Below are 24,387 nucleotides of genomic sequence, written 5' to 3'. Positions count from 1 at the left end.
TCTCTCCCTCTCTCTATATCCTCCATGTTCTCTCCCTCTCTATATATCCTCCCTGCTCTCTCCCTCTCTCTATATCCTCCATGTTCTCTACCTCTCTCTATATCCTCCATGTTCTCTCCCTCTCTCTATATCCTCCATGTTCTCTCCCTCTCTCTATTTCCTCCATGTTCTCTCCCTCTCTCTATATCCTCCATGTTCTCTCCCTCTCTATATATCCTCCATGTTCTCTCCCTCTCTCTATATCCTCCATGTTCTCTCCCTCTCTCTATATCCTCCATGTTCTCTCCCTCTCTATATATCCTCCATGCTCCTGCTCTTTCCCTCCTCTCCCTCTCTCTATCCTCCCTGCTCTCTCCCTCTCTCCATCCTCACTGCTCTCTCCCTCTCTCTATCCTCCCTGCTCTCTCCGTCTTCACATCCTCCCTGCTCTCTCCCTCTATCCTCCCTGCTCGCTTCCTCCTCTATCTCTATCGCTCTCCTCTCTATATCCTCCCTGCTCTCCCTATCTCTATCCTCCCTGCTCTCTCCCTCTCTCTCTATCCTCCCTGCTCTCTCCCTATCCTCCCTGCTCTCCCTCTCTCCCTATCCTCCCTGCTCTCCCTCTCTCTCTATCCTCCCTGCTCTCTCCCTCTCTCTCTATCCTCCCTGCTCTCCCTCTCTCCCTATCCTCCCTGCTCTCCCTCTCTCTCTATCCTCCCTGCTCTCTCCCTCTCTCTCTATCCTCCCTGCTCTCTCCCTCTCTCTCTATCCTCCCTGCTCTCTCCCTATCTCTATCCTCCCTGCTCTCTCCCTATCTCTATCCTCCCTGCTCTCTCCTCTCTCTCTATCCTCCCTGCTCTCTCCCTATCTCTATCCTCCCTGCTCTCTCCCTATCTCTATCCTCCCTGCTCTCTCCCTCTCTCTCTATCCTCCCTGCTCTCCCTCTCTCTCTATCCTCCCTGCTCTCCCTCTCTCTCTATCCTCCCTGCTCTCTCCCTCTCTCTCTGTCCTCCCTGCTCTCTCCCTCCTCTCTCGCTCTCCTCTCTCTATCCTCCCTGCTCTCCCCCTCCTCTCGCTCTCCTCTCTCTGTCCTCCCTGCTCTCCCCCTATCTCTATCCTCCCTGCTCTCTCCCCCTCTCTCTGTCCTCCCTGCTCTCTCCCTCTCCTCTCTCTATCCTCCCTGCTCTCTCCCTCTCTCTCTGTCCTCCCTGCTCTCTCCCTCCTCTCTCGCTCTCCTCTCTCTATCCTCCCTGCTCTCCCCCTCCTCTCTCGCTCTCCTCTCTCTGTCCTCCCTGCTCTCTCCCTCTCTCTCTGTCCTCCCTGCTCTCTCCCTCCTCTCTCGTCTCTCCTCTCTATATCCTCCCTGCTCTCTCCCTCTCTCTATCCTCCCTGCTCTCTCCTCCCTGCTCTCTCCCTCTCTCTATCCTCCCTGCTCTCTCCCTATCTCTATCCTCCCTGCTCTCTCCCTCTCTCTATCCTCCCTGCTCTCTCCCTCTCTCTATCCTCCCTGCTCTCTCCCTCTCTCTATCCTCCCTGCTCTCCCTCTCTCTATCCTCCCTGCTCTCCCTCTCTCTATCCTCCCTGCTCTCCCATCTCTATCCTCGCTGCTCTCTCCCTATCTCTATCCTCCCTGATCTCTCCCTCTCTCTATCCTCCCTGCTCTCTCCCTCTCTCTATCCTCCCTGCTCTCTCCCTATCTCTATCCTTGCTGATCTCTCCCTCTCTCTATCCTCCCTGCCTCTATCCTCCCTGCTCTCTCCTTATCTCTATCCTCCCTGCTCTCTCCCTATCTCTATCCTCCCTGCTCTCTCCCTATCTCTCTCCTCCCTGCTCTCTCCCTATCTCTATCCTCCCTGCTCTCTCCCTCTCTCTATCCTCCCTGCTCTCTCCCTCTCTCTATCCTCCCTGCTCTCTCCCTATCTCTATCCTCCCTGCTCTCTCCCTATCTCTATCCTCCCTGCTCTCTCCCTCTCTCTATCCTCCCTGCTCTCTCCCTATCTCTATCCTCCCTGCTCTCCCTCTCTCTCTATCCTCCCTGCTCTCTCCCTCTCTCTCTGTCCTCCCTGCTCTCTCCTCCCTGCTCTCCCTCTCTCTCTATCCTCCCTGCTCTCTCCCTCTCTCCCTATCCTCCCTGCTCTCCCTCTCTCTCTATCCTCCCTGCTCTCTCCCTCTCTCTCTATCCTCCCTGCTCTCCCTCTCTCCCTATCCTCCCTGCTCTCCCTCTCTCTCTATCCTCCCTGCTCTCTCCCTCTCTCTCTGTCCTCCCTGCTCTCTCCCTATCTCTATCCTCCCTGCTCTCTCCCTCTCTCTCTATCCTCCCTGCTCTCTCCCTCTCTCTATCCTCCCTGCTCTCTCCCTCTCTCTCTGTCCTCCCTGCTCTCTCCTCCCTGCTCTCTCCCTCTCTCTATCCTCCCTGCTCTCTCCCTATCTCTATCCTCCCTGCTCTCCCTCTCTCTCTATCCTCCCTGCTCTCTCCCTCTCTCTCTATCCTCCCTGCTCTCCCTCTCTCTCTATCCTCCCTGCTCTCCCTCTCTCTCTATCCTCCCTGCTCTCTCCCTCTCTCTCTGTCCTCCCTGCTCTCTCCCTCCTCTCTCGCTCTCCTCTCTCTATCCTCCCTGCTCTCCCCCTCCTCTCGCTCTCCTCTCTCTGTCCTCCCTGCTCTCCCCCTATCTCTATCCTCCCTGCTCTCTCCCCCTCTCTCTGTCCTCCCTGCTCTCTCCCTCTCCTCTCTCTATCCTCCCTGCTCTCCCCCTCCTCTCTCGCTCTCCTCTCTCTGTCCTCCCTGCTCTCCCCCTATCTCTATCCTCCCTGCTCTCTCCCTCTCTCTCTGTCCTCCCTGCTCTCTCCCTCCTCTCTCGTCTCTCCTCTCTATATCCTCCCTGCTCTCTCCCTCTCTCTATCCTCCCTGCTCTCTCCTCCCTGCTCTCTCCCTCTCTCTATCCTCCCTGCTCTCTCCCTATCTCTATCCTCCCTGCTCTCTCCCTCTCTCTATCCTCCCTGCTCTCTCCCTCTCTCTATCCTCCCTGCTCTCTCCCTCTCTCTATCCTCCCTGCTCTCCCTCTCTCTATCCTCCCTGCTCTCCCTCTCTCTATCCTCCCTGCTCTCCCATCTCTATCCTCGCTGCTCTCTCCCTATCTCTATCCTCCCTGATCTCTCCCTCTCTCTATCCTCCCTGCTCTCTCCCTCTCTCTATCCTCCCTGCTCTCTCCCTATCTCTATCCTTGCTGATCTCTCCCTCTCTCTATCCTCCCTGCCTCTATCCTCCCTGCTCTCTCCTTATCTCTATCCTCCCTGCTCTCTCCTTATCTCTATCCTCCCTGCTCTCTCCCTATCTCTATCCTCCCTGCTCTCTCCCTATCTCTCTCCTCCCTGCTCTCTCCCTATCTCTATCCTCCCTGCTCTCTCCCTCTCTCTATCCTCCCTGCTCTCTCCCTATCTCTATCCTCCCTGCTCTCTCCCTATCTCTATCCTCCCTGCTCTCTCCCTATCTCTATCCTCCCTGCTCTCTCCCTATCTCTATCCTCCCTGCTCTCTCCCTATCTCTATCCTCCCTGCTCTCTCCCTATCTCTATCCTCCCTGCTCTCCCTCTCTCTCTATCCTCCCTGCTCTCTCCCTCTCTCTATCCTCCCTGCTCTCCCTCTCTCTCTATCCTCCCTGCTCTCTCCCTCTCTCTATCCTCCCTGCTCTCTCCCTATCTCTATCCTCCCTGCTCTCTCCCTATCTCTATCCTCCCTGCTCTCCCTCTCTCTCTATCCTCCCTGCTCTCCCCTCTCTCTATCCTCCCTGCTCTCTCCCTCTCTCTATCCTCCCTGCTCTCTCCCTATCTCTATCCTCCCTGCTCTCGCCCCCCCTCCCTCTCTCGCTCTCCTATTCACTGTGGGTCTTCAGTATCTCTGGGTGACAGTGTAACAGTACTAACACAGTACTAACTACCCATTGATAAATGTGATATACTATTCACATTTCTATTGGTCTATCTATCTAAGATGACTTGAAAGACAACAGGAAGTATGACACACAAATTCATTCATAATCTGCCCATCACCGGTACTCCCAGCTATCAAATGGCTTGCTGATGATTTCAAAAGACACAAACCGTTTACTCCTGACTGAAATTGTAAACTTGCCCAAAGGTATTGAGATCTTCATCATATTATGATCATGATTGAGTGTTTATAGATATGAAAGATGCGATGGGAATAAAACATTTAGTGTTCTGTATAATAAAGCCTCCTGTCCATAGTGTTCTGTATAATAAAGCCTCCTGTCCATAGTGTTCTGTATAATAAAGCCTCCTGTCCATAGTGTTCTGTATAATAAAGCCTCCTGTCCATAGTGTTCTGTATAATAAAGCCTCCTGTCCATAGTGTTCTGTATAATAAAGCCTCCTGTCCATAGTGTTCTGTATAATAAAGCCTCCTGTCCATAGTGTTCTGTATAATAAAGCCTCCTGTCCATAGTGTTCTGTATAATAAAGCCTCCTGTCCATAGTGTTCTGTATAATAAAGCCTCCTGTCCATAGTGTTCTGTATAATAAAGCCTCCTGTCCATAGTGTTCTGTATAATAAAGCCTCCTGTCCATAGTGTTCTGTATAATAAAGCCTCCTGTCCATAGTGTTCTGTATAATAAAGCCTCCTGTCCATAGTGTTCTGTATAATAAAGCCTCCTGTCCATAGTGTTCTGTATAATAAAGCCTCCTGTCCATAGTGTTCTGTATAATAAAGCCTCCTGTCCATAGTGTTCTGTATAATAAAGCCTCCTGTCCATAGTGTTCTGTATAATAAAGCCTCCTGTCCATAGTGTTCTGTATAATAAAGCCTCCTGTCCATAGTGTTCTGTATAATAAAGCCTCCTGTCCATAGCCTCTCTTCTACTGAGACAAAGAGTCATTAGTCTAATACACTAAGCACTGAGTAGCAGCAATTTATGAGGTGCGGACACACACACACACACACACGTACACACACACACTAAGTAGCAGAAATTTATGAGCTGCATATATGCATCATAAAAAATGATGACCTTCAGCAGTTCTTCAGTGTCTATAGCTCTGTGACTGATCTGAAGGCAGTTCTTCAGTGTCTATAGCTCTGTGACTGATCTGAAGGCAGTTCTTCAGTGTCTATAGCTCTGTGACTGATCTGAAGGCAGTTCTTCAGTGTCTATAGCTCTGTGACTGATCTGAAGACAGTTCTTCAGTGTCTATAGCTCTGTGACTGATCTGAAGACAGTTCTTCAGTGTCTATAGCTCTGTGACTGATCTGAAGGCAGTTCTTCAGTGTCTATAGCTCTGTGACTGATCTGAAGGAAGTTCTTCAGTGTCTATAGCTCTGTGACTGATCTGAAGACAGTTCTTCAGTGTCTATAGCTCTGTGACTGATCTGAAGGCAGTTCTTCAGTGTCTATAGCTCTGTGACTGATCTGAATGCAGTTCTTCAGTGTCTATAGCTCTGTGACTGATCTGAATGCAGTTCTTCAGTGTCTATAGCTCTGTGACTGATCTGAAGACAGTTCTTCAGTGTCTATAGCTCTGTGACTGATCTGAAGGCAGTTCTTCAGTGTCTATAGCTCTGTGACTGATCTGAAGGCAGTTCTTCAGTGTCTATAGCTCTGTGACTGATCTGAAGACAGTTCTTCAGTGTCTATAGCTCTGTGACTGATCTGAATGCAGTTCTTCAGTGTCTATAGCTCTGTGACTGATCTGAATGCAGTTCTTCAGTGTCTATAGCTCTGTGACTGATCTGAATGCAGTTCTTCAGTGTCTATAGCTCTGTGACTGATCTGAATGCAGTTCTTCAGTGTCTATAGCTCTGTGACTGATCTGAAGACAGTTCTTCAGTGTCTATAGCTCTGTGACTGATCTGAATGCAGTTCTTCAGTGTCTATAGCTCTGTGACTGATCTGAATGCAGTTCTTCAGTGTCTATAGCTCTGTGACTGATCTGAATGCAGTTCTTCAGTGTCTATAGCTCTGTGACTGATCTGAATGCAGTTCTTCAGTGTCTATAGCTCTGTGACTGATCTGAAGACAGTTCTTCAGTGTCTATAGCTCTGTGACTGATCTGAATGCAGTTCTTCAGTGTCTATAGCTCTGTGACTGATCTGAATGCAGTTCTTCAGTGTCTATAGCTCTGTGACTGATCTGAATGCAGTTCTTCAGTGTCTATAGCTCTGTGACTGATCTGAATGCAGTTCTTCAGTGTCTATAGCTCTGTGACTGATCTGAAGACAGTTCTTCAGTGTCTATAGCTCTGTGACTGATCTGAAGGCAGTTCTTCAGTGTCTATAGCTCTGTGACTGATCTGAAGGCAGTTCTTCAGTGTCTATAGCTCTGTGACTGATCTGAATGCAGTTCTTCAGTGTCTATAGCTCTGTGACTGATCTGAATGCAGTTCTTCAGTGTCTATAGCTCTGTGACTGATCTGAATGCAGTTCTTCAGTGTCTATAGCTCTGTGACTGATCTGAAGACAGTTCTTCAGTGTCTATAGCTCTGTGACTGATCTGAAGGCAGTTCTTCAGTGTCTATAGCTCTGTGACTGATCTGAAGGCAGTTCTTCAGTGTCTATAGCTCTGTGACTGATCTGAATGCAGTTCTTCAGTGTCTATAGCTCTGTGACTGATCTGAAGGCAGTTCTTCAGTGTCTATAGCTCTGTGACTGATCTGAAGGCAGTTCTTCAGTGTCTATAGCTCTGTGACTGATCTGAATGCAGTTCTTCAGTGTCTATAGCACTGTGACTGATCTGAAGGCAGTTCTTCAGTGTCTATAGCTCTGTGACTGATCTGAAGGCAGTTCTTCAGTGTCTATAGCTCTGTGACTGATCTGAAGACAGTACTGTTTTGCATCCTCCACCCTATTGATTAAGATTTGGGTATGGTAAGCGGATCCTAGATCTATGTTAAAGGTACACTGCTATCCAAAGCTTTCAGACAACTGCAGGAGGAAGGATTATATTGTGTGTGTGTGTGTGTACGCGAAGAGAAAATCACTCTCATTAACTCTGCAAAAAGGATGACCTGCTTTTATACAAATGATTATGTGAGAGATTGCTGTCAGCTGCAGTGGAACCTGCTGATTAGTGAGAGCACACACACACACACACACACACACACACACACACACACACACACACACACACACACACACACACACACACACACACACACACACACACACACACACACACACACAGTTCAAATCAGGCTCAGATAAACACCCAATCACAGGGAGGAAATGATTTAGAAACACATTCAATCACACAAGAGTGGAGAATAATATGAATTTTAGATCAGAGTGTGTGTGTGTGTGTGTGTGTGTGTGTGTGTGTGTGTGTGTGTGTGTGTGTGTGTGTGTGTGTGTGTGTGTTTTAATTGGGCTGGGGCTGGTCTGTGGAGCGTAGCAGTAAGTCATGCTGGTAGAGTGAGGAGAGACGGAGGAGAGAGAGGGAGGGGAGACAGGAGAGAGAGGGGGAGTGAAGAGGGTAGGTGAGAGAAGGAGGAGAGAGAGAGGGAGACAGGGGAGAGGGGGAGAGTTTATTGAGAGAGAGAGAGAGAGAGAGAGAGGAAGGGAGTAGAGGCCCGGAAAGACAGGGGACAGGGAGAAGAGAGAGTGACGTGAGGGAAGAAAGAGAAAGAAGTGGTATAACCTGTCTGGAGCAGAAGGAGAGATGGAGGAAGGAGAGAGAAAAAGGGGGGTTAGAAAAGGGGGGTTAGAGAGAGGGAGTAGTGTGTCTGTGAGTCACCCCCCGCGGGTCCCCCGGGGAGGGGGATGTAATCTAAGTGAGCCCCTGGCTTCTCTCCCCCTCCACTGGACTAGGCCCCACTCATTAAAGCCCTGGCTGGTGGCCAGCTCTGTTAACCCAGCCACTGCCTTTTACTGCCTGTCTGGAGAATATAAATCCCAACCTGAGAATCATATATCTCTGGGACCAACCATTGGCAGGCTGGGAGGAATGGATGGAGGGAGGAATGGATGGAGGGAGGGAGAGATTGGTGAATTATAGTCCTTTCCAGCCATGCGTTTCGTTCTCTCTCTCTCTCTCTCTCTCTCTCTCTGGCCAGATGTGCTCGCTGCACTCAGAATACAGAATGTACCAAAAACACATTTGTTCAGTATTTAGTGTTTTAGGAGCTGACTACCTCTTTGTCTGCTATAGGCTTACACATGTTCATCTGTCTGCTCTGAAAACTGGGAAGACATCTTATATGCTATCCATATCATATATATACAGTTTAGGTTAAAAAAAATGAAGAAGAAGAAGAAGAATGAATTACTGATGTTGTTTTCACTATAGAGACTGGAAGTAATGCAGCGCATCGGTACAAAAAAGCCTGTTATAGAGTACTAATATGTTGTTAGCTGTGAGGGGGGGCTGTGTTATAACACGGTAATAAGCCTGTTATAGAGTAGTAATATGTTGTTAGCTGTGAGAGGGGGGCTGTGTTATAACACGGTAATAAGCCTGTTATAGAGTAGTAATATGTTGTTAGCTGTGAGAGGGGGCTGTGTTATAACACGGTAATAAGCCTGTTATAGAGTAGTAATATGTTGTTAGCTGTGAGGGGGGGCTGTGTTATAACACGGTAATAAGCCTGTTATAGAGTAGTAATATGTTGTTAGCTGTGAGGGGGGGCTGTGTTATAACACGGTAATAAGCCTGTTATAGAGTAGTAATATGTTGTTAGCTGTGAGAGGGGGGCTGTGTTATAACACGGTAATAAGCCTGTTATAGAGTAGTAATATGTTGTTAGCTGTGAGAGGGGGCTGTGTTATAACACGGTAATAAGCCTGTTATAGAGTAGTAATATGTTGTTAGCTGTGAGAGGGGGCTGTGTTATAACACGGTAATAAGCCTGTTATACAGTACTAATATGTTGTTAGCTGTGATAGGGGGCTGTGTTATAACACGGTAATAAGCCTGTTATAGAGTAGTAATATGTTAGCTGTGAGAGGGGGCTGTGTTATAACACGGTAATAAGCCTGTTATAGAGTAGTAATATGTTGTTAGCTGTGAGAGGGAGGCTGTGTTATAACACGGTAATAAGCCTGTTATAGAGTAGTAATATGTTGTTAGCTGTGAGAGGGGGCTGTGTTATAACACGGTAATAAGCCTGTTATAGAGTAGTAATATGTTGTTAGCTGTGAGAGGGGGCTGTGTTATAACACGGTAATAAGCCTGTTATAGAGTAGTAATATGTTAGCTGTGAGAGGGGGGCTGTGTTATAACACGGTAATAAGCCTGTTATAGAGTAGTAATATGTTGTTAGCTGTGAGAGGGGGCTGTGTTATAACACGGTAATAAGCCTGTTATACAGTAGTAATATGTTGTTAGCTGTGAGAGGGGGCTGTGTTATAACACGGTAATAAGCCTGTTATAGAGTAGTAATATGTTAGCAGTGAGAGGGGGTGTTAGCTGTGAGAGGGGGCTGTGTTATAACACGGTAATAAGCCTGTTATAGAGTACTAATATGTTGTTAGCTGAGAGAGGGGGGCTGTGTTATAACACGGTAATAAGCCTGTTATAGAGTAGTAATATGTTGTTAGCTGTGAGAGGGGGGGCTGTGTTATAACACGGTAATAAGCCTGTTATAGAGTAGTAATATGTTGTTAGCTGTGAGAGGGGGCTGTGTTATAACACGGTAATAAGCCTGTTATAGAGTAGTAATATGTTGTTAGCTGTGAGAGGGGGGCTGTGTTATAACACGGTAATAAGCCTGTTATAGAGTAGTAATATGTTAGCTGTGAGAGGGGGGCTGTGTTATAACACGGTAATAAGCCTGTTATAGAGTAGTAATATGTTGTTAGCTGTGAGAGGGGGGGCTGTGTTATAACACGGTAATAAGCCTGTTATAGAGTAGTAATATGTTGTTAGCTGTGAGAGGGGGCTGTGTTATAACACGGTAATAAGCCTGTTATACAGTAGTAATATGTTGTTAGCTGTGAGAGGGGGCTGTGTTATAACACGGTAATAAGCCTGTTATAGAGTAGTAATATGTTAGCTGTGAGAGGGGGGCTGTGTTATAACATGGTAATAAGCCTGTTATAGAGTAGTAATATGTTAGCTGTGAGAGGGGGGCTGTGTTATAACACGGTAATAAGCCTGTTATAGAGTAGTAATATGTTGTTAGCTGTGCGAGGGGGGCTGTGTTATAACACGGTAATAAGCCTGTTATAGAGTAGTAATATGTTAGCTGTGAGAGGGGGGCTGTGTTATAACACGGTAATAAGCCTGTTATAGAGTAGTAATATGTTGTTAGCTGTGAGAGGGGGGCTGTGTTATAACACGGTAATAAGCCTGTTATACAGTAGTAATATGTTGTTAGCTGTGAGAGGGGGGCTATGTTATAACACGGTAATAAGCCTGTTATAGAGTAGTAATATGTTGTTAGCTGTGAGGGGGGGCTGTGTTATAACACGGTAATAAGCCTGTTATAGAGTAGTAATATGTTGTTAGCTGTGAGAGGGGGGCTGTGTTATAACATGGTAATAAGCCTGTGACTGTCAGTAATAAGTAGTTACCTGTTAGAGTGGGGCTGGCATTGTAGAACGACTCTTCTGTTTCCTGGCTCTTCTCTTTCCTGGCATTGTGGAATGACATCACCCCTTCCTCTCCGAACACTGCTAAGCCCCTCCTTCTGCCACGCCCACTGCCCTCCTCCCGCAATCTAAAAAGGTCAGAGGTCAGCTCTGGCCTCTGTGATTGGCTCCTGTAGCTGCTCAGGAAGCTGCTCATTGGCTGTCCGGGCATGCGTGAGCGGAACTGGACATGGTCCATGGAGAGAGAAGAGAGAGGGTCCGACTCAAACATCGCTCCTCGGGACCCCCCTCTAGAGCCTCGCCCACCCCCCCTTTGCTGCTCCTGATGCTTAGGATTGTTCATCTCCCGCCTGTCAGTCAACAGGTTGAGCAGCCCATTGGTCTTGGCACCGCTGAAGAGCCCGCCCAGCTCCTGTCTGTCATGGGGTGAGAGGAGAGGGGTCTCTTCCTTGTGCTTGTGTTTGTGCTTGTGTTTCCTCTTGTGGAGCCTCACCCCTCCAAGACCTCCACCACCATCACCACCCAGGGATCCCAGTCCTTCTCCCCGACCAGAGGAACCCTGCAGTGGCCCGCTAGACGTCCGTAGCTTGACCCCGGCCTGGAGCTTGGAGTGGCCTCCAGAGTGGAACTTAGGAGGGGGGACGGCAGGCCTCATGAAGTGGGAGGGTGGTGAAGGGCCGTGGGAATGGTGGGGCAGGTAGAGGGGGGGTGCTGGGGGGTAGTAGCCCAGGCTCAGAGGCGGGGCGTAAGGCATGGCATACGGTGCATAGTAGTTCCCCCCTGCCAGCGGATACCCAAACCCCTGGACAAAAGGCAGCTTGGACGTGATTGGCTCACTGGCTTTGGCGGGCCGGCCGCGCCTCCTCTTGGCCTTGAGCTCGGCGTTCCTGCGCAAGTAAGGGGCGGGGTCACAGGGGTAGGGGTCGTAGGTCAGGGGGTAGTAGTGGTGGTGGAAGTTGAGGCGGAAGATGGAGGGGTAGGGGTGCTGGGGGTAGCAGGAGGCGTAGCGTCGGTGAGACACATGTAGCTGCTGCAGCTTCAAAACAACCTGGCAGAGGAGAGGAGGAGGAGGCCACATCAGAACTGGATCATTTAACACAGTCATATTAAAATCAGTACTGGATAATAGGCTTAGGCAGTAATACTGTATACTGTGGTATTTGGAAATAGCCATGCGATGGTTTTTCCAATAGCGTCAATACTGTTGAAACAGTTGTTCAATACATTTGAATATTTGTAGCTATTTTTTAAGTGAATACCTGCGGTCAACTTGCGCAATACGTTAGGAGACAAATCAGATCGCGTTCTTCATTTCACTTGTCCAATTTTACATTTTGAAGCTTACCGTAGTTCCCCAGAGCAGTTGAGCCAGTCATGTGTTTGTTTGTAAATAGCACAACGGGAGAAAGCGGAAGCAGCTCCAGCTGTGTACTGACAGGGGTCGCATTTTATATTGAAAGTCAACAGTGTTTTTTTTGCTTCAATAAAGTGATCAGAGACGTGCAGCTATAGTTTTCCTTCACAGAAAATACATTAGTGCAACACGTTGGGCTGAAAATATCTTCATTTTCATCACATGACAACAGAAGTGCAACGCTATTTGGCTGGCAGCCACGCAAGTACATGAGCTTAAAATGAAAAAGCTATCATATTGTCACGACTTCCACCGAAGTCGGTCCCTCTCCTTGTTCGGGCGGCGTTTGGCGGTCAACGTCACCGGTCTTCTAACCATCGCCGCTCCACCTGTCATTTTCCATTTGTTTTGTCTTGATTTTCCGCACATCTGGTTCACATTCCCTCATCTGACTATATGTATATATCCCTCTGTTCCCCCCATGTCTGTGTGTGGAATTATTTGTTTGTTACGTGTGGGTCGCATCAGGCTGGTTTGCGCCGGGTATGTGTTTGTTATCGCCTGTTATCACCCATCTCTGCTCTCCTGCACCTAACTTACCTTCAACCAGTTGCGCACATCGTGACAGAATTCCACACCGCTTATGGAGTCAGCAGGAGCAGGTACTCCTGTTGTAGGGGTCGAGGAGCGCGTCCGGGAGCACACGGCGATGCTCCACCATCTCGGCGCCGTCATGGACCACGTCGTCCAGACAATGGACCGCTGGGAGAGACAGGGAGTCCCTCCAGCACCCTCCCCAGCACAACAGGGGTCTCCACTACTCGCCTCTCCTGCACCCGGTCCCAGTGGGATTCGTCTCGCCCTTCCCGGGGAGTTTGATGGGACGGCGGCACGCTGCCAGGGGTTCCTGCTGCAGCTGGAACTGTATCTGGCAACCGTCTACCCGGCTCCTTCGGGACATGAGAGGGTGTCCGCCCTCGTCTCGTGCCTCTCGGGGAAAGCCCTGGAGTGAGCCAACGCCGTGTGGGTAGAAGGAAATGCGGTGCTGGACCACTTTGAGGAGTTCACCTGCCGCTTCCCGGGCAGTCTTCGACCACCTGCCCGAGGGTAGAGCGGCGGGTGAACGTCTTTTCCACCTGAGGCAGGGGATGAGGAGTGCCCAGGAGTTCGCCTTGGACTTTCGGACCCTGGCCGCCGGAGCGGGATGGAAAGACAGGGCCCTGATCGACCACTATCGCTGCAGCCTGCGCGAGGATGTCCGTCGGGAGTTGGCCTGCAGGGACACCACCCTCACGTTTGATCAGCTGGTGGACCTGTCCATCCGGCTGGATAACCTGCTGGCCACCCGCGGACGTTCAGACGCAGCTCTGTCGGTTCCATCTCCCAGCACTACCACTCCGGTGCCTATGGAGCTGGGAGGTGCTGCGCTCAGGGAGGCCGGAGGAGGGGCCTTCATGTGCACCATCTGTGGCCACAGAGGGCACACTGCTGGTCGGTGTCGGGTTGGTTCCTCTGGGGGTCGAGGCAGCAGGCAGGGCACTCTGGCGTCACCCCAGGTGAGCCTGCACCCTTCTCATCCAGGGCCCTCTGTTGCCCACCTGTTTTTGCAAGTTAACTTTCCAAAATTTTCCCCGCATTCCCAGCATAAGGCGCTCGTCGATTCAGGCGTGGCTGGGAATTTCATAGACAGATCATTTGCCCATAGTTTAGGGATCCCCATTGATCCAGTGGCTAAGCCCTTCCCAGTTCACGCCTTAGACAGCCGACCAATAGGGTCAGGGTTAATTAGGGAGGCCACCACTCTCCTGGGCATGGTGACGCAGGGGGGTCACAAGGAGAGAATCAGTCTCTTCCTCATTGACTTTCCTGCGTTTCCCGTGGTGCTAGGCCTACCCTGATTAGCCTGTCATGACCCCACTGTTTCATGGCAACGGAGGGCTCTCACGGGCTGGTCGCGAGAGTGCTCGGGAAGGTGTTTAGGGGTTTCCGTTGGTGCTACTACGGTGGAAAGTCCAGACCAGGTCTCCACCGTGCCCATTCCCCCTGAATATTCCAATTTGGCTCTCGCCTTCTCTAAGAAGAAGATGACTCAATTACCCCCCCATCGTCGGGGGGATTGTGCGATAAACCTCCAGGTAGACGCCGCACTTCCCAGGAGTCACGTGTATCCCCTGTCATAGGCGGAGACGGCGGCTATGGAGACATATGTCTCAGAATCTCTGCGTCAGTTATTCGGTCCTCCACTTCACCTGCCTCCTTGAGTTTCTTTTTTGTGAAGAAGAAGGAGGGAGGTCTGCGCCCGTGTATTGACTATTGAGCCCTTAACCAGATCACTGTAAAGTACAGTTACCCGCTACCTCTCATAGCCACAGCAATTGAGTCAATGCACGGGGCGCGCTTCTTCACTAAACTAGATCTCAGGAGCGCTTACAACCTGGCGCGTATCCGGGAGGGAGACGAGTGGAAGACAGCGTTCAGTACCACCTCAGGGCATTATGAGTAGCTCGTCAGGCCGTACGGGTTGATGAATGCTCCGTTAGTCTTCCAAGCCTTTGTGGACGAGATTTTCAAGGACCTGCACGGGCAGGGTGTAGTGGTGTATATCGATGACATTCTGATATACTCCGCTGCACGTGCTGAGTATGTGTCCTTGGTGCGCAAGGTGCTTGGTTGACTGTTGGAGCATGACCTGTATGTCAAGGCTGAGAAATGCCTGTTCTTCCAGCAGTCCGTCTCCTTCCTAGGGTACCGCATTTCCACCTCAGGGGTGGAGATGGAGAGTGACCGCATTTCAGCCGTGCGTAATTGGCCGACTCGGTTTTTAGGGTTTGCCAATTACTAACGTAGGTTTAACCGGGGTTTTGGTCAGGTAGCGGCTCCCATTACCTCACTGCTGGAGGGGGGCCGGTGCGTTTGCAGTGGTCGGCTGAGGCGGACAGGGCTTTTGGTCACCTACGGGCTCTGTTTACCTCGGCTCCCGTGCTGGCGCATTCGGATCCCTCTTTGACGTTCACAGTGGAGGTGGACGCGTCCGAGGCTGGGATAGGAGCCGTGCTCTCTCAGCGCTCGGGAACGCCACCGAAGCTCCGCCCCTGTGCCTTCTTCTCAAAGAAGCTCAGCCCGGCGGAGCGAAACTATGATGTGGGGGACCGGGAGCTGTTGGCTGTGGTCAAGGCGTTGAAGGCGTGGAGACATTGGCTTGAGGGGGCTCAACACCCTTTTCTTATCTGGACTGACAACCGCAACCTGGAGTACATCCGGGCAGCGAGGAGACTGAATCCTCATCAGGCAAGGTTGGCCATGTTTTTTATCAATTTTGTTTTCACCCTTTCTTTCAGACCAGGTTCCCAGACTGTTAAGGCAGACGCACTGTCTCGGCTGTATGACACAGAGGAGCGGCCCATGGATCCTATCCCCATACTCCCGGCCTCCTGCCTGGTGGCACTGGTAGTATGGGAGCTGGACGCGGACATTGAGCGGGCGTTACGTGCAGAGCCCGCTCCCCTCCAGTGTCCCACTGGGCGTCTGTACGTTCCGTCTGCTGTCCGTGACCGGCTGATCTATTGGGCCCACACGTCACCCTCCTCTGGTCATCCAGGCATCGGTCGGACGGTGCGCTGTCTGAGTGGGAAGTTCTGGTGGCCCACCTTGGCTAAGGAAGTGAGGGTTTATGTTTCCTCCTGCTCGGTGTGCGCCCAGTGTAAGGCTCCTAGGCACCTGCCCAGAGGTAAGCTACACCACTTGCCCGTTCCACAACAGCCTTGGTCGCACCTGTCGGTCGATTTCCTCACCGATCTTCCTCCCTCACAGGGTAACACCACGATCCTGGTCGTTGTGGACAGTATTTCCAAGTCCTGCCGTCTCCTTCCTCTGCCCGGTCTCCCTACGGCCCTACAGACTGTGGAGGCCTTGTTTACACATGTCTTCCGGCACTACGGGTGCCTGAGGATATAGTGTTTGATCGGGGTCCCCAGTTCACTTTGAGGATCTGGAGGGCATTCATGGAACGTCTGGGGGTCTCGATCAGCCTTACCTCAGGTTTTCACCACGAGAGTAATGGGCAGGTGGAGAGAGTGAACCAGGATGTGGGTAGGTTTCTGCGGTCTTATTGCCAGGACCGGCCGGGGGAGTGGGCGGCGTTCGTGCCCTGGGCCGAGATGGCTCAGAACTCGCTGCGCCACTCCTCTACTAACCTCTCCCCCTTCCAGTGCGTACTGGGGTACCAGCCGGTTCTGGCGCCTTGGCATCAGAGTCAGACCGATGGCTCCTGCGGTGAACGACTGGTTCAGGCGCGTGGAGGAGACCTGGGACGCCACCCAAGTTCACCTGCAGCAGGCCGTGCTGCGCCAGAAGGCCAGCGCAGACCGTCACCGCAGTGAGGCTCCGGTGTTAGCACCGGGGGACAGGGTCTGGCTCTCGACCCGAAACCTGCCCCTCCGCCTGCCCTGCCGGAAGCTGGGGCCGCGGTTTGTGGGGCCATTTAAAGTCCTGAGGAGACTGAACGAGGTTAGTTACCGGTTACAGCTTCCCCCAGATTGCCGTATTAACCCCTCGTTCCATGTGTCTCTCCTCAGGCCGGTGGTGGCTGGCCCGCTCCAGGAGTCTGAGGTGCGGGAGGTTCCTCCGCCCCCTTTGGACATCGAGGGGGCCCCGGCGTACTCCGTTCACTCCATACTGGATTCGAGGCGTCGGGCGAGGGGCCTTCAGTACCTCGTGGACTGGGAGGGGTATGGTTCGAAGGAGAGATGCTGGGTCCCGGTGGAGGACGTTTTGAACCCTTCTATGTTGCGGGAGTTCCACCGTCTTCGTCCGGATCGCCCTGCACCTCGCCCTCCAGGTTGTCCCCGAGGCCGGTTTCGGCGCGTGGCTCAAGGGGGGGGGGGGGGGGTACTGTCACGACTTCCGCCGACGTCGGTCCCTCTCCTTGTTCGGGCGGCGGTCGGCGGTCGACGTCACCGGTCTTCTAGCCATCGCCGCTCCACCTTTCATTTTCCATTTGTTTTGTCTTGGTTTTCCACACACCTGGTTCACATTCCCTCATCTGACTATATGTATATATCCCTCTGTTCCCCCCATGTCTGTGTGTGGAATTATTTGTTTGTTACGTGTGGGTCGCATCAGGCTGGTTTGCGCCGGGTATGTGTTTGACCCGTGTTTTGTTTATTGTACCGTTTGTGTACTTTGGGCGTTATCGCTGTTTTCCTTGGGCATGAATAAAGTGCGCCTGTTATCACCCATCTCTGCTCTCCTGCACCTGACTTACCTTCAACCAGTTGCGCACATCGTGACACATATTTATAATGTTTATCATAGAACGAATGTAGCCAGCTACATTTCCTAATGTTCTGCTTAAAGTTAATCTTGCATTTTACCAGAGAAAAGTAACTTGGCTACAACGAGAAACGTACTGGAGAAAAGTAGCTACACATCAGTCAGAGAGTTCTCTGCTGATAGAACGCCCGTTTGTGAATTCTTATCCGAGTGGAGAAGTGCAACAGAAGCAGAAATTACAATAAGAAGCATTTTAGATCAGCGTTTACAAAACGCAGGAAGATATTTCTTATGCGTTTTATCTTTTTTTCGGCATGAAAATTGCAGAATTGTGCGTTAACGCGACCCCTTAGTTTAACTTGCTAGTTATCTAAGTAAGTGGCTGAATTCATAAAGAGACGGGGCATCAGATGCTGTGAGCTTTCTGCCATGTTTGAAAAATCTTTACAGCTGCCTGCTATCTTGATTTCCTCGTGTCGATATGAAAACCTAGATACCGCTCAACCATACAGGATAAAATAATACAGTCATATTAAATCAGTACTGGATAATACACCAAGTCTACCAAACATTGAGTTGCACCCCTTTTGCCCTCATAACAGTCTCAATTCGTTGGGGCATGGACTCTTCAAGGTGTCGAAAGCGTTCCGCAGGATTGCTGGCCCATGTTGACTCCAATGCTTCCCACAGTTGTGTCAAGTTGGCTGGATGTCCTTTGGGTGGTGGACCATTCTTGATACACACGGGAAACTATTTAGCGTGAAAAACCTATCAGCGTTGCAGTTCTTGGCACAAACCGGTGCACCTGGCACCTACTACCATATTTTGTCTTAACAATTCACCCTCTGAATCGCACACAGATACAATCCATGTCTCAATTGTCTCAAGGCTTAAAACGCCTTCTTAAACCTGTCTCCTCCCCTTCATCTACACTGATTGAAGTGAAATTAACAAGTGACATCAACAAGGGATCATAGCTTTCACCTGGATTCACCTGGTCAGTCTATGTCATGGAAAGAGTTCCTAACCTTTTGTCCACTCAGTGTATAATACAGTCCTGATGAGGCTTGTGGGCCTATTTAGAAATATATGAAGATGTGCTCATTTTAATGGCTGGAATGGAAAGATATCAACCACTTGGGGTTTCCATGTGTTTGATACCGTTCAATCTGTTCTATTCCAGACATCACAATGACCCCTGCCTCTAAAATCTCAGTGACATAATATACAATAAGTCTAGTGGTAACTTCATTCTACTCTTACACTAAGTTTGATGAGATTTTAATAGGAAGTTTGATTTGATACCTCTTCTAGCTCAGACAGGAAGTGCAGGTGGTCTCGGCTCTGCAGGCACTTCCTCTTCCTGCGGTGTTTCTGCTTCTTCTCTTGCTGGGACAGGAAGTTGTCCACCACTGCCGCCTGCCGCACGCAGCGACCCCTACTGCCGCGACTGGAGGCCTCCAGAGCTGCAGCCTCCGCAGCCTCAAACCCACACAGGTCAAATGAGTATCTGCAACACACAACATAAACCTGTCAACTGGATGTACAATGATGCTATTGTGGGTTCAACCAAACCCCTGGGCAACATCGACTAACTAACTGCCTACCTACCTACCTAACACACTCACTAACTCACTCACTTACTACTAACTAATGAACATACTAATGCATTCACTTACTGATAACTAACGAACACCCTCGCGCACGTACTCAACTCACTCACGGACTCACTCATAGAGAGATAGATACCTGCGTCGTGCGTTGGTTCCCTTCTCTGTTTGGTCAGAGGTGCTGTTGTTGTCCGTCCCTATGCCGCTGTCGCTGGGAATGGTCTCCTCGCTGTGTGATTCGCTGATGGGTGACAGCGTCACCTCCTTGACCGATGCTGCTCCCTCAGATAGGTGGGACGGGGAGTTGGCCAGGAGGCGCGGGGGAGACAGCTTCCAGCCGGCCCCCAGTAGCCCCCTGCCTAAGGGTTTAGAGGGCAGGGCACTGATGGGCTGCAGGCTGGGCATGGTGGCGTCAGAGTAGGGTCCGCGAGGGCCGGGGAGGCACAGAGAGGACAGGGTGTGACTGGGTCTGAGGAGGAGGGTAGTGGAGCTGGGAGGGAGGGTGGAAGGCACTAGGAGGCTGTTGTACAGGCTGGACATGGGGACAGGCAAAGGAGGCTTGGCCCCGCCTCTGTGGGGAAGGGTTTGGGTGTCGGAGCGTGGCTTCCTCCCTCTCTTTTTCCCGATATAGATAGTTCCTCTCTTACTGACGTTGATTTGCTTCCCCAGATGCGCCTCAATGGTAGAGGCCATAGCCGTCATGGTGGAAGAGACTGGAGCCGAGGCTGACTTCAGTGCCAGGCTGCCATGTTGGCCGGAGCCTGATAGGATCTCATTCAGGATACTCTGCACCTTTCCCAGCTTCAGCTTCTTCACCGACCTGACATGGCCACCCTCACTGCGCTGCAGTTTCAACCCATTAGCATTGGGGCTAATGGAACCCGATGTGATTTGGGCTAGCGTGGTTAGCGTGTGAGTCTTCCTCCTGCGGGTGAGCCCCGCAGGGCTGTCCCGGGCCAGAGGGCTCAGGGGAGAGGTGGAAGTGCCCTCATGGATGGTTTCCACAGTGAGCAGGGGTTGTTTTTTGGGACGACCTCGTTTGCGCTTGGCGGGGGTGTGGACAGTCAGACTATCTGTGTTGGTGTACAGGGGGCTGGAGGGGGTGATGGGGAAGGCAGAGGGTGGCTCAGACATGGCTGACAGGGGGCTGCGGCCATTCTCCCTCTGGATCAGGCCGGGGGGGCTTCGGGACTTGAGGTAGGACCACCGGTCCTTGGTCTTGGGGGGTCTGGGGTAAGGGATGAGTTTTGGGCTGGTGTTGGGGTTAGGGTTAAGGCTGGGGCTTAGGTTGGGTAGTATAGGGTTAGGGTTGAGAGTGGATCTTGGACTATGGATATGGTTGAGGTTAGGGCTTGGCAATCTGGGGCTAGGGTTAGGGTCAGGGTGTTTGTGGGGTTCTGTGGATGATCTAGGACGGCCAACTGGGTTTTTCCTCACCCAGCTCTGGATCATGGCTGATTCCATGTCGGCCCCACTCATCCCCCTCTCTCCTCTTTCTCCTTTCTCCGCCTTCTCTCCTTTGTCTCCCCTCGCTCCTTTCTCTCCTCTCTCTGCTCTGTCTGCTCTCTCCCCATTCTCTCCTCTGTCCCCGTCTGCCTCCGGCTGGCTACCCTCCCCACCCCGACCTGACCTAGACTCACTCCTGTATGATTCCATCTTGTGGCCCTTCATTTTATGGGACACTTTGGGCTCCGGAGGCCCTGATTCATTCCTCTCTGTGATGTCAGTGCCCTGCAGCTGCTCCGATTGGTCCTCCTGGGTGAGTGACTCCTGGAGAGACCGCCTCCTCCTCCTCTTCCTCCCTTTTCCCTCCTCCATCAGCACAGGAGCACCAAGAGTTGGCATCTCCCTCTCCTCCTCCTCTCCTGTCCTTCCTGTGCTCTCCCTCTCCTTCTCTTCTCTCTCCAGCTCAGGGGTCTCCTCCCTCCTGTACTTCTGCCTTTCATCTGGAACTATTGGACTCTCCGCATCTTTCTCTGCCCTCCTCCCCCATGGCAGCTCTGCATTGTGGGTATTACCCTGAGTCCTCTGGGGGTCCTTCCTGCCGTACTTCCTCTTGATGTTTCCAAACAGCTGCTCACTGACCTCCTGTAAGCCCCGCCCTCTGGAGAGAGAGGTCAGGTTTAGAATGCTAGCGTCTGTTACTACGGGCAACACGGGATCAGGGCTCAGGTGTCGATGGGGGGATGGGCTGTAAGAGAGAGGGGAGGGGCTTCCTGGGACTCTCTTCATTGGAGGTTTGAGGAAGGAAGGGGCCAGGTCAGAGAGAGGGCTCCTATTGGCTCCCGCTGGTTCTCTGCTAGGCTCCGCATGCGCTGGATTGGCTGGAGATGCGGAGGGAGGCGTGGCCCAGGCTGGATTGTGTGTATGTTGGTGTGTGAACCTTTGTGGCTGTGTGTGTTGCTGTTGGGGTTGGTATGTGAGTGTGTGGGGGGGCAGTGGTGTGGTGTGTAGGATAGAGGGCTTGGGCTGGTGTTTTGGGGGGGTGACATCCCCCAGTAGTTGCAGTAGCCCCCCCTCTCTAGGTTCTGCTGCTTTGAAGGGTCTCTCATAGGTCTGAAAAGAGAAACATGAAGAAGACAGAGATCAGGACTCATACTATTAGAACGTACAGTACAGCTGGTCTTTATGGAGCAACATGAACATTCAGTAGGGGACAACAGCTTATATCCAAGTCTACTATGAACAGACTGTTGGTAGTTAAAGGGATAGTTCATCCAAAATCTGTATTTGGGTAAAATTACCCTTACCTGGAGTTAGCATTGTCAGATTTCAATCAGTGGTTCCAGGCAACTGGATGTTAGCAAAGCTGCACTGCAAGCCGAAACTTCCTCAAAAACACTTCAAACTAAGTTTGGTATCATTGATACTCGTGAAGAACCTGGCCATGTTTTCCTCACTGCGAGACCGTTGTTATTTTTCCAATAAAATTCTAATTGTCAAATGCTCTTATACTTCCTATGTTTACCGGTCAGTTTTGTTGACATCTGGAAAGCGATTTACGTCTAAGACACATAGTGATGCTCTGTGCTGCGGCTACATGAGGAAATAACTCCAGTTTTGAGTAACCAAATTCCAGCAATTACTTCAGCAGTATGCACGTAAAAAAATCCCTGCTAACTCCACCAACTACCGAACTTAGTTTGAAGTGTTTGAGGAAGTTGCGGTTTGCAGTGCAGCTTTGCGAACATCGGTTCGCCTGGAACCACTGATGAAATCTGACGATGCTAATATGCTAACTCCAGGCTGTAGCCAGAAGTAAATAATGGATTATTGTAGATTCTGTCACCATAGGCCTTCAGACACAACTGAAGGTAAGAGTAATTTGACCCAAATATATTTTGGATGAACTATCCCTTTAAGCATTCAAAACAATATTGAACAAAAGCTGTTTACAGAGCAATTCAATTCCTGTGGTAAATATATTCAATGCTGAGAGAGAGAGAGAGATCATGATCTTCAATCAGTCAGCGAAGGATGTCTGGGTAACCGGATCCCTAACTTAGTTTAAACATGAATACAGTACACACAGTAGTCTAAACACTGTGGTGTGTACCACTACACACAGTTACAGAATCTAAAGGGGCTGACATGTAAAGCAGCGAGTGTGTGTGTGTGTGTGTGTGTGTGTGTGTGTGTGTGTGTGTGTGTGTGTGTGTGTGTGTGTGTGTGTGTGTGTGGTTTTGTCTGTTATTAGCAGGCTCCGCCTAAGGACATGCCTGAAATGCTGAGCATGGAATAGCCTTCATTTCTCAGAACAAGAATAGACTGATGAGTTTCAGAAGAAAGTTCTTTGTTTCTGGCCATTTTGAGCCTGTAATCGAACCCACAAATGCTGATGCTCCAGATACTCAACTAGTCTAAAGGTGGGCAGTTTTATTGCTTCTATAATCAGGACAATAGTTTTCAGCTGTGCTAACATAATTGCAAAAGGGTTTTCTAATGATCAATTAGCCTTTTAAAATGATAAACTTGGATTAGCTAACACAACGTGCCATTGGAACACAGGAGTGATGGTTGCTGATAATGGGCCTCTGTACGCCTATGTACATATTCCATTAAAAATCAGCCGTTTCCAGCTACAATAGTCATTTACAACATTAACAATGTCTACACTGTATTTCTGATCAATTTGATGTTATTTTAATTGGACAAAAAATTTGCTTTTCTTTCAAAAACAAGGACATTTCTAAGCGACCCCAAACTTTTGAACGGTAGTGTATATCGACTGGTATTTTTCATCAATGAATAAAAAGCATTATTTTGCAATGGTATTGTTTTTTCTCCTGGTCATTTGACTGGCAACATTATTTGAATCGGTCAAAAGCTGTCAATTACCGGCTAACGGAAACCATCATGCACGCACACACAGCAGTGCCAGAGAAACCAGAGCCTATGACAGCCATTTTACAGGATTCATCTCTGCTCAGTGGTTGCAGGGAACAAAGCATAACAGCCAAACACAGTCACATCTCCTCTACCAATACGTCTCTCTCTCTCTCTCTCTCTCTCTCTCTCTCTCTCTCTCTCTCTCTCTCTCTCTCTGTCTCTCTCTCTCTCTCTCTCTAATCAGTAGTCAGTGGGTGAGACTCATTCTGCTTCTCTCCTCAGCAGGTGGTTTATCTGCAGAGCACAGGCTGCACACACACACACACACACACACACACACACACACACACACACACACACACACACACACACACACACACACACACACACACACACACACACACACACACACACACACACACACACACACACACACACACACACACACACACACACACACACACACACACACACACACACACACACAGAGAGACACACAGACACACAGACACAGACACACACATGCATAGGGACACACAGGGCTGTTTATCTGCAGAGTACAGGCCGTCACTCACAGGATGCTCTGAGATGAGTCTGGAGAGGGAACTGTGTGTGTGTGTGTGTGTGTGTGTGTGTGTGTGTGTGTGTGTGTGTGTGTGTGTGTGGTGTGTGTGTGTGTGTGTGTGTAAGGTGATAGCATGTCTGTATCAGGTGCCAGTCATTCTAACTCAAATGACCCGCATATCTGAGAATGGACAGGCAGGAGCTTAGAATACCTTCTTCACTGATACCCTCTCTAGAGCAGGGTCACACAGCTCATCACCCCTCCTCCCCCCTGTAACTATTCTCCAGGTCGTTGCTGTAAATGACAATGTGTTCTCAGTTAACTTAACTGGTAAAATATGGGTAAAATAAAATACAAATTATCACAGTCGCACATAGTCCCAAATATAACTAAAAAAACATGTGCTTTTAATCTAACTTCAAAGAGAATTCCCCACCCTCTCACTCCCTCCCTCAATGTCCCTCTCTCCATGAGCTGTGCACTAGTCCCTCTAACCACAAACTCACCACTGAGATAATAAAGGAAGGATGCATGGCCACTTCCCCCAGTCTGGTTGAAACTGGATGGTTTCTTGGCAATTTTTGTTCTGCCCCCTCTCCTCTCTTGCTCTTCCTCTGTCTTTCTCTCCATCCTCTCTCTCTCCCCCACCCCTCCTCCTTTTTTCCGTACTACCCACTATCTCTATTTCACCACTATCATGTCAGTCTCATAGTTCCTCCAGCTCAGTGGTGTGTGAGTACCG

The 24,387-nt window shown here is 50.3% G+C and overlaps 1 protein-coding gene across 1 annotated transcript in view; it reads right to left on the bottom strand.

Annotated features, from left to right (window-relative positions):
* The window catches only part of LOC106585020 (SET-binding protein), a 30,378-nt gene extending 9,015 nt beyond the window's left edge, over positions 1–21,363 (bottom strand). Inside the window, exons 1-3 of the mRNA XM_045706968.2 lie at positions 18,891–21,363; positions 18,447–18,651; positions 10,499–11,564 (exon numbers count right to left, since the gene is read on the bottom strand). Of these exons, the coding sequence (XP_045562924.2) occupies positions 10,499–11,564; positions 18,447–18,651; positions 18,891–20,983 (3,364 nt within the window). The 5' untranslated portion in view covers positions 20,984–21,363. The remainder of the gene's footprint in view (positions 1–10,498; positions 11,565–18,446; positions 18,652–18,890) is intronic.
* Positions 21,364–24,387: the final 3,024 nt, after the last annotated feature.

This window comes from Salmo salar, chromosome 24 (genome assembly GCF_965601325.2).
Source record: "Salmo salar chromosome 24, fSalSal1, whole genome shotgun sequence".
Classification (NCBI taxonomy): domain Eukaryota; kingdom Metazoa; phylum Chordata; class Actinopteri; order Salmoniformes; family Salmonidae; genus Salmo; species Salmo salar.
Note: the sequence above shows the minus strand (reverse complement) of the source record. Positions and strands in the feature narration are given on the sequence as shown.